This window comes from Eschscholzia californica, unplaced genomic scaffold (genome assembly GCF_041429995.1).
Source record: "Eschscholzia californica isolate CP2 unplaced genomic scaffold, dmEscCali1.0.p SCAF_5, whole genome shotgun sequence".
Classification (NCBI taxonomy): Eukaryota; Viridiplantae; Streptophyta; class Magnoliopsida; order Ranunculales; family Papaveraceae; genus Eschscholzia; species Eschscholzia californica.
The window spans coordinates 1,430,504-1,443,918 of NW_028238472.1; the positions used below are offsets into that span (position 1 = coordinate 1,430,504).

The 13,415-nt window shown below is 34.6% G+C and overlaps 1 protein-coding gene across 2 annotated transcripts; it reads right to left on the reverse strand.

Moving 5' to 3' along the window:
* Positions 1 to 8,118: 8,118 nt before the first annotated feature.
* On the reverse strand, positions 8,119 to 11,174 carry LOC147536045 (putative F-box protein At1g31000). Of its 2 annotated transcripts, XM_086643355.1 has the most exons (4): positions 11,064 to 11,174; positions 10,878 to 10,932; positions 10,212 to 10,360; positions 8,119 to 9,633 (listed from the first exon to the last, which is right to left on the reverse strand). In XM_086643355.1, the coding sequence occupies exon 4, from the start codon at positions 9,575 to 9,577 to the stop codon at positions 8,285 to 8,287; it is 1,293 nt and encodes a 430-aa protein (XP_086499481.1). In that variant the 5' UTR covers positions 9,578 to 9,633; positions 10,212 to 10,360; positions 10,878 to 10,932; positions 11,064 to 11,174; the 3' UTR covers positions 8,119 to 8,284. The 2 variants fall into 2 exon arrangements, with proteins under 2 accessions (XP_086499481.1, XP_086499482.1); XM_086643356.1 differs by lacking the exons at positions 10,878 to 10,932; positions 11,064 to 11,174 and having other exon boundaries at positions 8,119 to 9,354; positions 10,212 to 10,347.
* Between the last annotated feature and the right edge of the window lie 2,241 nt (positions 11,175 to 13,415).

Sequence of the window (13,415 nt, forward strand, 5' to 3'; positions counted from 1 at the left end):
TCTCTCAAACGACACCAATACTTTTAGGTTTTGCTTCTTCTTCTTCCCGATTCTTCTTCTTCGAAATTTCTTCACGAAATCTTCCATTCTTCTTCTGATCTTCCATTTCTAATTCGTTGCAGAATATGGTTTTGTTGTTCTCTTCAGTCTGTATGAACTTGATTTTATCATCTCTTTGAGCCTCTGGTATGCAGTCAATGAACACCATATTAGGGTTTCTGGGCGACGGTGTGAGAGTGAGGTAGAGAGGGTCGTAGTTTCTTCTTATTCGCCGTTGGTAAAGGTAATATCTAGCTATTTTGCTGTTTTATTCATTCGATTTATAGTTCTTACTCAAATATGTTGAAGCATGAATCTTGTTCTTTCTGTTGATTTTTGTTACTTTGATCAAATATGTTGGTGGTTATTATATATTATTGATTAATATGGTATTTGATCTTTTTTTCCATGTTACAATTGCAATTTAAGTTTTTGCACACAATCTGTTTGTGAAAATGTCTAAGAGGATTTCCTTGACAAAATGTTGATTTCCTTTTCTGTTATGTACTTCGTAATATGTTGATTGGCCAACAACCCAACGTTTTCACTTGAAGTATGAGTTTGAAGCTAACAATTGAGAATGATGTATCCCATGTAGATGGATATGATACTTCTTTTTCTTCTTCTTTCATAAATGGTCGATACACATTCAAAACGAGTATTGCTGGTTCAGAAGGCAAAAAGTTATTCATTTGAATTACATTTAACTATATATCTCAAATTGAAATTAATAGTTTATTGTTGGTTGTGGTGGCATGGTACCCTGTGTGCAGCAAGGAGGAATAAGGTTCACCATTAATGCCCACTCTTACTCCAAATTGGTATTGGTCACAAACGTTGCAGGTGCCGGAGACGTTCATTCTGTGTCGATCAAAGGGTCTATTACATGATGGCAAACCATGTCAAGAAACTGGGGTCAAAATTGGCAGAGTAGCTCTTACCTTAATGGGAAGAGCCTCTCTTTCCAAGTTACCACTAGTGATGGCAGAATTACTGTTACTTTAATGGGAAGAGCCTCTCTTCCCAAGTTGTTTTAGTAGCAAATTGGAGCTTTCTTCCATCTTCTTCTTCTTATTAGTTCTATCTGAAAATAAAATCGTTGGTTTGTTGATGCATGAGAAGTAGTCACAGCTAACACGTAAGAAGAAGATGTTTTTGATGGATTCTTAAATTCGATTACTTTCTGTTGGGTTAAGGAAGAAGGGGAAAAGAATTAGGTGTAATGGAGTACTTAGGCTTTGGTGTAATACTTAAATTACGGCGAATGTTTGTTAATTCTTTTTTCTTGGTGCAGGGGATAATGGTGTTGGGAAGAACAAAAAGTCTCTTCACTACAAGGGTAGTAAGCATTTATGGATTAGAAAAATCTTTGGATTTGTTTTCGGAGACTTCAAGCTAGCTTGATCTTTGGTGGTACTTGAAGCCTAATTCCATTTCACAATGCCACTGGCTTTGAGTTTGAAGATTGGACATGACGAGAGAAGCCGCCAAAACACAACGATATAGTTTAGAAGCAAAGGCAGTGGCTAAGTAAGGTTTTTCGCTTTTGGATGGGTAATTATTTTTTCTTTCGAGGGAAGTTTCTCGGTTATGGCGAACGCTATATGGTTTTTTTTTGTTAAGGTACCACGAAGATTATCATGTATTATCTCTACTGTTATGTAATCTTAAGTTATATTAAAGATTTATAGAACTTCTTATTTTCCTCATTTCATCTCTCAATTACTATATAACATTAAGAGTTCCTCTCTCTTTACTAAAATTTATTTTGTCTCATAATGTAAACACAGTTTGCAGTTTACATTATGCAAACACATGTTTGCAAATCAGGTTGTTGCAAACACGTTTGCAGAACAGGTTGTTGCAAACACGTTTGCAGAAAAACGTAAAGGGAAAAAACGCCGTTTTTTATAGGTTTTTTTTTTAAAAAAGTATTGAAAGTGGATCTTGTTAGAAAGCTAATGAAAAATCATTTCTAAATATATATTTTTTATAAAAATCCGACATCTCAAACAAAAGTTATATCGAGTTAAAGTTTTAAAAAAAGAAATTTTAGTTACACAAAATGACAAAAAGGGTATTTTAGTATTTGCACACTTTTTGACCTGAATAATAATTTTCAAATGTTTGATGCTTTTCTACTCATTTTCAATATTATTTTGACCTTTCTAGAAATTACCTCTTAAGTTTATTACAAGTAATCTAAACATTCAAGCTCTTTTCCTTTCTTTTTGGGAGTTCTACTCACCCATTATCCGGCAAACAAGTGATTTTCAACTTTACCCCTAATATTATTTGTTAATTGAGTTTAGCCCTGTTACTAATGGGTAATTTAAGTTACCCCCTCCCACATACATTTCCGACAGATTTCCATGAAGTCGTAAATTTAGTGACCAAGCTCGACTAAAATTTTGAAACTAGTCCCACATCATCTTCTCTTCTACCCCGCCATACAAGGCGAAGCTAGGATTTAAAATTGCCCCGAACTAACAAAAAAAAATACTCAGAAAGGCAAAATTTCATCTCTAATGTATAAATAATGACAAGTAGTAGTTTGAGAATCAACTTTTTGCCGAACATGCAAAACTTCGTTAATAGTTCAAATATAAAGAACACAAGAGAAATTAAACTTAACAATTTACACTTCATGTGATCATTGCTAGTTTGGGGACAAAAAGATAACTATAACATACTTTTGATGAGACCTAACAAATGGAGTAAAATTTGTCTTAGCACAAAACAAGGGTTGAAAAAGTATTAGATCCATAAATATGGACCCGTATGGATTTAATTTAAGAAATGGAAATAAAAGATGGTAAGTGGGAGAGTGGATTCGAACTTATGTCGGCTAGGTGATAGAGGTAGCACACACCCACCCTGGTTGTCTCCTCTGTTATCTCTAGATTTCCCTGTTGAATTCACGATTATATTATAATTGGATAGATGAACATAAAGTAAAGACGCGATAATATAACGCGGTTCGGTCGGATAATTATGACTTACATCCACGGAGAAATAACTTCTTTATTAATAATCACCACATACAATTGTGAGTTTGATCAGTTACATTGGTCAGACAAAACTCGATGAGTTTGATTCCTAGAACCCTCTCCTATTTATAGATAACTTAGGGTTTAGGGTTTCCTAGTTTCTGATTACTAAACTAGGAAATAATATAAAATCTATCTAATATTACCATTAGATATTATACTAAATATTACATATATCTTCACATATCTTCAAATATCTTGGAATATTCTTAATTCTTCTTGATCGTCGGATTTCGTCTTCTCGACCCGTCACGTAAATACACGTGTTACACACGTATATTATTTCTGGAAGTCATCTTGACCGCCAGATCTCTTATTTTCGATCCGTCTTATATCACGTATCCTATAACTCCCCGCAAGTTGGAGCACGTAAATTTTGAGTGTCCGACTTGTAGAGAAAAAAAATACTTGTTGATTCTTCGTATTCGTCTTCTTGTAACTCTTATATTGTGGATGCGTTGTGAAGATGATTGAAGGATTAAGTCACAAATAAAAAGTTGGTAAATACGGTAAAAAATTGAACGAATATCAATGACAACGAAATTACATGTATTGTTTTCATGTAAATAAAGTTGGTCATTATAGGAATAATGGGAAAGAATATGTCAACAAAAATGTTGTGAAGTTGAATGTCGACAAGAGAATCATTGTCGGGTGAAAATGGTCAAGAAGTGACCTAATGAGTAACAAAATAATGTTGTTTTGTTTAAAATCGACAAGAAGTCATTGTCGTAATGCCAAAAATATTAGATAAGTAACAACCAAAACGATGGTCGACATGAAATTCATTGCCAACAAAAATGCAAGATCGCTGATATAATTCCGGTATTAAAAATCAAAATAGAGATATTCTATCAGGTGAAAGAAATTTTCAAAAACATAACTTGGAAAGGAATAAAAGTTATCTTAAACAAAGTATGACATGAAAAATAGTACGGGTGAATCTGAATTAAAAGTCAAAATAGAGATATTCTATTCGCGATGAGAAAATGCCAAATATAGTTGGTAAGAAAGAGAAGTCATCATAGACAAAATATGATGTTGGAAATGTCACGAGTGAATCCGGAAAGAAAATAGATGAAATTAATCTATTTACTAGCACATATCGAACTAGAAAATGTGACAAAAGAATTGTGTCACAGATGGATATAAGTGACAGTAGAAAATGTCGTAAGGAAATATAATATTGCTAACAACAAAAAGTTGTGGTAAAAGTCAATAAAAGTGGCGACAGTGATGTTCGTCGCAAAAAATACTGTAACAAGTAGGTCAACATTTAAGTGACAGAAAAATGTCCCTATTAACCAACTGTTGGAAAAGAGACCGTCACAGATGAAATTGGGGGAAATTGAAATTTCTAACAAAGTTAGGGTTTTCCAAAATTGATATTTCTTTGAAGAGACTAAGACCTTTTGGATTAGAGTTGGAAACACAACTACGGTACTAGAAGAACCCTAATCGATGTACATTAGGTGATTATCATGTCCAAAAGCCGATTGATTTTAACCAAATATGGACGGCAATGGTTATGTATTTCTAGAGTGAGAAAACGGTTCGTAGGTCGAAGAACCGAGACAAAATAAGGGTGGATTCCTCACGAACTCCAAAGGAAATCGGTGATGGTTAGTAGATTGATGTCCAAATCAACGGGAACGATCGATTAGTAATGAATATTTCGTCGAAAATTCATCGTCAAACCCTAGGTTTCTATCGTGAAAAAGAAGATGAAATAGGTTGGTCAAACTCTGTTGACTAAGTTTTCCAATATCTTCATGACTTCGGTCAATGCGGTCGCGGGTCAAAAGAGTTGATTCGGTCAAGATGGTCGAGAGAAACGGAAAGTGACATTATCTCTGAATCTTACCAAACTAGGGTTTCGGTGAGAAGGTATTTCGGTCACTTTAGGGGTTGAAGGAGATAATGATGATGATGTCGCCCGAAGGAAAAACGAACCTAATAGCTCTAGGGTTCGTCGAGAAGTGTTTGCGAAGAGGAGAAATAGCCGATCAAAGCTTACTCATTGCAGCTGACAGAGATTTCTAGAGAGAGAGTGAGCGACGGTAGACTAAAACCGAGAAGAAAACACTTGATTTTCTATCAAACCGGACAGGAAATCGATTGGAGGGAATAGATGATGGTCCAAGGCGTCGGAAGTATGCGTATGGTGAAGAAAAGATGCGGGAAAACCAATCGGCTGAAAACCCAAGACTGTAGTCGTCAGAGAAGACAACCCAAAGTCAATGTCAAGTCTGCTGACTTTAGTCAGCGTGTCTAAAATAACGGGTCAAACGTCGCAGACTTGGTCAGCGTGTTCTAAAGGGTTCGTTTGCTCGCGGGCTCAAGGAAAACTGAGTGAAACTTTGTTCTAGAACGAGGAAAAATTAGTTCTAGTTTGTTGAAACCGAACCAGATCTGAGAGTTTGGTGCCCGAAGTTTCTTTTTCATTAGACTTTTAATGTCTAAAAAAAATCGATTTTTTTTTTTCAAAATTCGGAAATGAAATTAAAACTAACCTTTGTTGAGGAGAAAGTGTTTGTTAAATGTTTGATGAGTAGAGACAGATTTATTCTTCTTTCACGTGATTTTTTCGTCTTGTAGAGATAACATAATCACAAGAATAACTTGGGAATTAAAAAAAAATCATCAAAGTAATTGATCGATAATTGTGTCACAACGAACAAAAAAAGAACGTTGGAAATTTTGCGGAAGCTTAAATCAGGCACATTAACCCGCTCTGATACCATGTTAAATTCACGATTATATTACAATCGGATAAATGAACATAAAGTAAAGACGCGATAATATAACGTGGTTCGGTCGGATAATTATGACCTACATCCATGGAGAAATGACTTCTTTATTAATAATCACCACATACAATTGTAGGTTTGATCGGTTACATTGGTCAGACATAACTCAATGAGTTTCATTCCTAATACCGTCTCATATTTATAGACAACTTAGGTTTAGGATTTCCTAGTTTCTGATTACTAAACCAGAAAATACTATAAAATCTATCTAATATTACCATTAGATAGTTACAAGAGATATTCAGAATATATTGTACTAAATAGTACGTATCTTCACATATCTTCAAATATCTAGGAATATTCTGAATTCTTCTTGATCGTCGGTTCTCGTCTTCTCGATCCGTCACGTACATACACGTGTTACACACGAATATTATTTCTGAAACTCATCTTCATCGCCGGATCTCTTATTTTCGATCCGCCGAATATCCTTTCTAATCTAAAAATCACTCTCTGACTGCAGCTAGGGGTCGCCTCCCCTGGCTCCGCATTTGCCGCCATATTAAAGAAAACAAAAAAATCTAAAAAGGGAAAGTGTATGTAAATCTAATGCCAAAACCAAACTAGAAATGAAAAAAATGGATTAAACCAAGGGGATATTGGAGGTAGAGATTGGTGGGCATCCATAAACAAAATTCACTTAAACATTTATAAAGACATCTGAGTCCACAGATATTGGGGTAGACACTTCAAGACATAGAGTCGATAGATAATACTCTCTTTCTCTTACTATTTTTTCCTCTGTCGCCGAAGATGGGAAGAAAATACAGACGCAGTTTTATAATTTTAGTCGAGATGGAATATCGTAGTCACAGAGATTCTTGTCTAGCATAAACATGAAAATATAAGAGTTGAGAGGTGGTAAACTAAATTACTAATTATTGAAGGGTAGAATCAATTACCAATTAGTATCGTGGTATGGTCTAAAAATCTTTTAGTTAACCACCTAAATCAAACTAGTTACGGAGTGGTGTTAAATAAATGTTTAACTATAACTATATATTTTTGATCTGAACTCTTTTAATTAACTACCTAAAATATAACTAGTCAAGTCAAGTAGTGTTAAACAAATATTTCATTATAGGCTATCTAAAACTCCTTTAATGAACCACCTAAATATAACTAGTGTAAGTCCTGGTGTTAAATACGTATTTAGTTATAAGTATATATTTATAAATGATCTAGAAATGCTTTAATTAACTACCTAAATGGCTAAATATAACTTGTTCAGAAAGACTCGTAAATTAATATATAATAATAAATACATTTTATAGACAATCAGAATTTGTAAATCGAAACAGAGACAAGGGAGATCTCTTACTACTGTTAACACTTGGTTGTAGGGGCGGAACTAGGGGGTGGCCGGGGAGGGTAACGACCCTCCCTAAAATTTTACTTCTAATAGTAATTTTGACTTCCACAATTTTTTTTATGTATGATCTCTTCTATTAGATACCATCTTTGCCCTCCCTCACACTATTTTCTGGTTCCGCCCCTGTTTGGTTGCCCTAGAGGTTTAAAATGTTAGCATACACTCAATCCATGGAGGTCCCGGGTTCGATCGCACAAGGAAGTGGAATCGTTAGATTATTGAATTTAGGATTATTTGAGTATAAATAATGTAGTTTCACACCGTAGTTTAGTTGGACTTTAGGTTTGTTCTTGTTAAATTTAGGATAACTTGCTACCGGCTTTGGAAATTGCTTATTTAAAAATATTATCTTAATTAATTATGCATTTAGGATAGAGGATATTTCATGATTTTTTTTTTGTTTAAAGGATAACTTATCTTTTTGTCTTTTGGCACCGTATAACTTTTCAATATGCTCTTGAAGGCCAATTTTAAAAACACTTCGGCCCAATTTTTTGATTTTTTTTGTTTAGATGACAACTTATCTTTTTTGTCTTTCTATGCGCCATACAACTTATATCTGTCTGATTCCCACCCCTAATCAAATCAAGTTAGATCACATGACATAAAATTTCACTAGAACTTTCAGTGTGCACCACTATACAAATCAAGGTGGGCACAGAATGGGGCATAATAAATGGGTATGTGAGTATTATTAGGTTACTTGGGCTTGTAAGGAAATTTTATTCCTACCAAATATTATCAGAAGGTGGGTTTGTTGGATGAGAAATAAGTGATAAAGCTAACATATATAAAGATATAGCATGTGTAATAATAATCTTATAACAATAATAAATACACCAATCAATCCAGCTAAATCTTTTAATTTTAACATAATAAATCATTGTACATAAATCATATGCTTAATAGCAAAAGACTGAGAAGTAAGCCAACTAAGTTTCACTCTGATCACAGTAATGCTTGAAAAATTGGCAGTTCCTTCTATTTATGGTCACTAAAACAATTAATATTTCTCAAGTTCGGAATGTTCCTAACACTTTTACGCAGGTTGTAAATGAAGAAGTAGAATATAGATACGAAGGAAAAATCAAAGAGGGGATTCCTCCAATATCTAACTTTGTCAAAGTGTTTTTCTTCATATCAAAAGCATAATGTGAGACATTATGTTTTTCCTTCGTATCTCCGTATTTATTAAAATCATGTGATGTTGTCAAATCATAAGCTCTTATGACTATTTGATCTAATATTGCATGAAGACGAAGATCCATTTTGTCCTTGTAACAAAAAGGTAGGTTGATACTCACCTCAGTCCAATTTTTGTCACTTGTCGTTGTATTTTCCTTTTTCTCATCGTGAAATAACCACAGCTTGACAATGTAACTACTCGTTTTAATTTGAAGAGCTACACGTCCACCCACTTCTAGTAAATCAATATTCGGGTCAGGGGCACATTGTCTTTGATGATACTTTGTTTTAGAATGTTTCCCAGGCCAATCAAGTATAAATTCGGGGACTTGAATATATCTAAACTTCTCACTTCCAACGTCGAATGCAATTATGAATACCTCCCGTGTCCAATAACCATATTTGAGGTTATAAGTGCTCCAATATATAGTACCATTCACATGAACCGAAGGATTTTGAGCTGTATCTGGCACGACTTGGTCAATCCTTCTCCATGCATTAACCTTACTATTATTATTATTGTTGTTGACTCTGCAGCCTCCGCTGTTTAGGGTTAAGACGTCACAAACTTGTTCAAATTTATTAGAACTGCTTAGTTTCAACCACATACTAACCAATTTATAATTATTAGTAACAGGATCAAATCCTAATTGATAGTCAGAAAGTCTACCACCCTTTTCATTCTTTAGTTCCGGGGATAACAACAATTGTGTTTCTTCTCCAGTAATGAGATTATATAAACTAGGATGCTTGCTGGACCCTGAGCCAAAAAAACAAACCAAACCATTAATAAAGTTTGTCGATTTATTGTGAGGGTTTGATAACTTTGTCTTCATAGTACTGTCAATGGCTACCATTGTTGTTAATCTTCCTCCTTGCGTGCAACTCTCGATCTCACCTGTCAATATTGAATATTCATCTCCCCTCGATTTCCGGTCTAGAGGTTTTAGTATGATCATGAGACTAGGGTTAGGAATAACGGAATTCCATAGTTTACAAACGGATTTGAAACGAATAAGTGACCTCATCGGTAATCTTGTTAGTATCTCATGTATTACCACATCTTCTTCAAGAACAAAACCACCATGAATTGTCTTGGTTCTTGTTATAGATGTATCCATCTTGTTACAAGATCAATGAGAGAAGCTATGGGTTGGTTGATAATGTAAAGATTTTTCTGTATAAGAAAAAGAAACCGGTTATAGGATTTTAACAAGAAGGTTGGAAACAGGAAACCTAGTTACTAACGGGGGGGTATGTTCTTTTTGGCCTTTGGGTCCCAAATTGATGAGTTTCCAATCTTAAAAAAAGAAAATTAGAAATTGAGTTCACCCTTTCCGTAACTTCAATTTATAGGTTTGGGTAGTACTATAGGGGCCCTTGATTAGTGCTGTTGGGCCCCCCTTTCACAGGCAGAATTCAAGAAGGTAGATGTGTGATTGGAGTTCCAATAGCACTTCTACATACCGTCTTTATGAACTAATATAGATATCTCAAGCTTGATATTAGAGATTCTTTTGCAAAATATCAGACCTCTTTATCGTTCCCTAATCGTATTTATTTAGATACTACGCCTACTAAATTCAAGTTGACACTGGACGGAGTTATCAAAATAGCGTCCGTAATGACTCAAGTATAAGTAGAAGTATAAGCAGTTATCGATATTGTCTCTCTTCGACACCCAAACTAAAGCCCAACACGGATGAGGTTTTGTTCCTACTAAAGGCACCAAATAAGAAGACTAAATAATGTTACCTGAATAAGAGCAAATACCATGAGTGCACCAAATAGGAAAGGTCCCAGGAAATTGAAATCATAGCCTCTTTTAGCAGCCCAGGTTGTGTACAGGGTTAGGCTTATAACTACCACTGCTGTTAGAATTGCTGACTCCAGAATCACTTTCCCTGTTGGTAATAAACCAATATCAAATATTAAATTATCCGTGAATCGAAGATATGTTAATGGTATTAGTAAATCCTAAGATATGTTATTAGAATATTAGTAAATCCTTAGGGGATTTGACCTGCTTACTAATCCATCTTGTCTACACAAGTAAGAGCTAGGTGTGGTGTTGGGCCTTTTCACCTCCCACTAGTGCCTCTCTCACCCTCAAAAGCTAGCTCAAGAGGCGAGGCTTTCTCTCACACTTGTAAGGTGGACCACGGCCCCTCCCACAACTAATATGAGACAAACTCGGACCATCCCCTTCAACAATGAACCCTAATTTCATGTCTAAGATCAATTTACCTATTAGGCATCTCTCTCTCTCTCTCTCTGCTTAAACTCATTAGTAGAAAAACTAACAAATTTCAACCTTGACTGGTGAACTCATCCCACAAGGACTAAAATTTGAGTTCTTATTATTTCAACATAACCACAACATATGAAGTAGATAAATATTATAACAAGTTTGTTGCTTACCCTTTGTGAATTCACTGGATGCTTCTGGTAATAGAAAGATAGAGAGGACATAAAACTGCAAAATCCCAAACAAAAATTCATCTATAAAATCAATCAAAAACAACAAAATTTGAGATTCAGTTAAATACCCAAACCCTAAATTTACAAAAAGATCATATTTTATTCAATTATAAATAGAATTGGTACCTAATTTCCCATAAAACACAAAAAAAAAAAATCAAATTGGGGAAGAACATAGTTCATGAAAAAGACAAGGTTCTTCCCCCAAATTAGAAACCTAACCTAATTAATCAACATAGGAGTGCTTGTGTTGGTGTGAAATGTGGATATCTCCAGAAGGTGACACGTTGGAGAGAGAAATGACTACAATTTATTTTAGAGTTATTTTTTTTTTTGGCCCCTTCTCACCAGCTTCCTTCTTGATCCCTTATTTATCATAAATTCGAATTTAACCCTCTCTTTTAAAATAAATATCATAACTATCCTTCTTATAAATATATTTTCAAAATAAAAATAATTAAAAAAAATCTCTCCGCCTCACCTCTTTCTTCTGCGACGAAAGTCGCCGGCGGGAAAATTTTCCGACAAGCAACCTTCAAACATAAAAAAGAAATTATCTCCTTTCTCGCTAAACACTCCAACGAAGGGGTTTCCCTTCGCCGGAGATCTGGTTCAGATCTGTTGAACCACACCTCTGGTGAAGGAAAACCCCATCGCCAGAGTGTTTAGAGAGAAAACATAATTTTTATTATTTTTTTTATGTTCGAAGGTGCGGTGGAGAGATGTTTTTTAATTAGTTTCATTTAAAAATATATTTATAGGAAGGACAATTATGACATTTACTTAAAAAAGTGGCCAAATTTGAATTTATAAAAAATAAGGGGCCAAGAAAGAAACTGGTCAAAAGTAGGGGGCCAAAAAGGAAATAACTCTTTATATTTTTGTTATTCCATGTTTCTCTAATTTCTCTTTTTCCTGTCCACCACCCTTTGATGCAGCAGTTGAACATCCCTCTTAAAACCATGAGGTCGTAGGATCGAGTCTCAGTGGGAAGCAATTTGCCATCAAGATTTACTCATGTAATACAGGCTATGTATAAAGTAAATAATATAATAATTGTCGAGCTTTAAGCCTCTTTCATTATTACGGGTTTTGGGCCCCTTTCGTTATGGTTTAAATTTGGCGGTTATTGTGCTCATCACATCGTAGATCGTAGTCGATTTCTCGAAAACATAAAAGTGAAAATTATCTTTTTGCCTTTTTTTCCGACTTCACTTCCAAGGAAGGTTAGGTTTTCAATTTCTCTATATTTTAGCTTATGATAGAAGTAGAAGAAGGAATGTTAGGTTTGAATTAGACCATTTAGTGAGTTTTTTTTCTTCTTGTGTTGTCAATGTAATTCCATTGAGTTTGTTATACCTGAATCTGATAAACTACCCGACATCCAAAATCTTATAATTATTCGACGGATATTATATATCAATATCCAAATCCAATGAAATTAACGAGTATCTCTAAGACAAAACAAATTCCCAATGGGAAAATATTAAGTTTTGAATCATTAGATCTAAATAATAAATCTCAACCGTCCATTTTATATATTATTATTAATAAAATTTATATTTTATTAGTGTTATATATTACTTATCGGCTACATAAATTTATCGGATTGGATATTGGTGTATCCGAATTCATATCTGATAAACAAATATCTGATAAGGAATATTCGAGTCCCCATCAGATGTCGGAAATTTCGATTTTTGTAAAAACAATCGAATATGGATACGAATCGGATGCCGAATAATCACATATTCATTGACAGACTTACAGGCATCCCTGGGATTGCTAACTTCCTAGGGAAAATTTTGTGGGATGACATTTTTACAGTTCTCCAACACAAACCTATGTAGCTTATTAGAGAAACTTGAGTAATCACATTTTCGTTTCTATATTTTTCGAGCATAATAGAGAACTGTCTCTAGTGTGGCCAATATTAGTATGAGTCTATAAAGTAAGTTTGCACGACGTAGAACTCCTTGAAAACAAAACTACATAGCTCAGGAAAGGAACTTTAGCATCGAAACATATCTTCAGTTCTTCACCTTCCACACTTGCGAGCCGAGTGCCATGCACACATTGGGATATCTCTGCCGTGGCCAATATCATTATATAACAAGCCATAGCAGTAGCATGCGCGGTGTATAATGCATTATCAGCATGAACGTCTTTATGTGATCCTAAAAGTACAACGTAAGCGGGATGAGTAGAAAACTGGAGTACCTTAGGGAACAAATAATTTTGTCGCGTACCTGATGTTAGCTTTAATCAACCAAGTATGTTACAAATGATTAAGAAAGACTCAACCACCTCCAAAAACATGCAGTATCGTAAAGCACGTCAGAAAATGATACATTCAAACGTACGAGGAATTATCTGAGTAAATTGCTATCGCTGTTAATTGACCTTCCTTTAACAAAGATAGACATTCAGTATTTCAGTTATCACATGGAACGGACGAACCAGGTGAAGATAATAGAA

Bases quoted from the DNA above. Each gene is read 5' to 3' on its own strand.
- LOC147536045 (XM_086643355.1), bottom strand. From the start codon at position 9,577: ATGGATACATCTATAACAAGAACCAAGACAATTCATGGTGGTTTTGTT.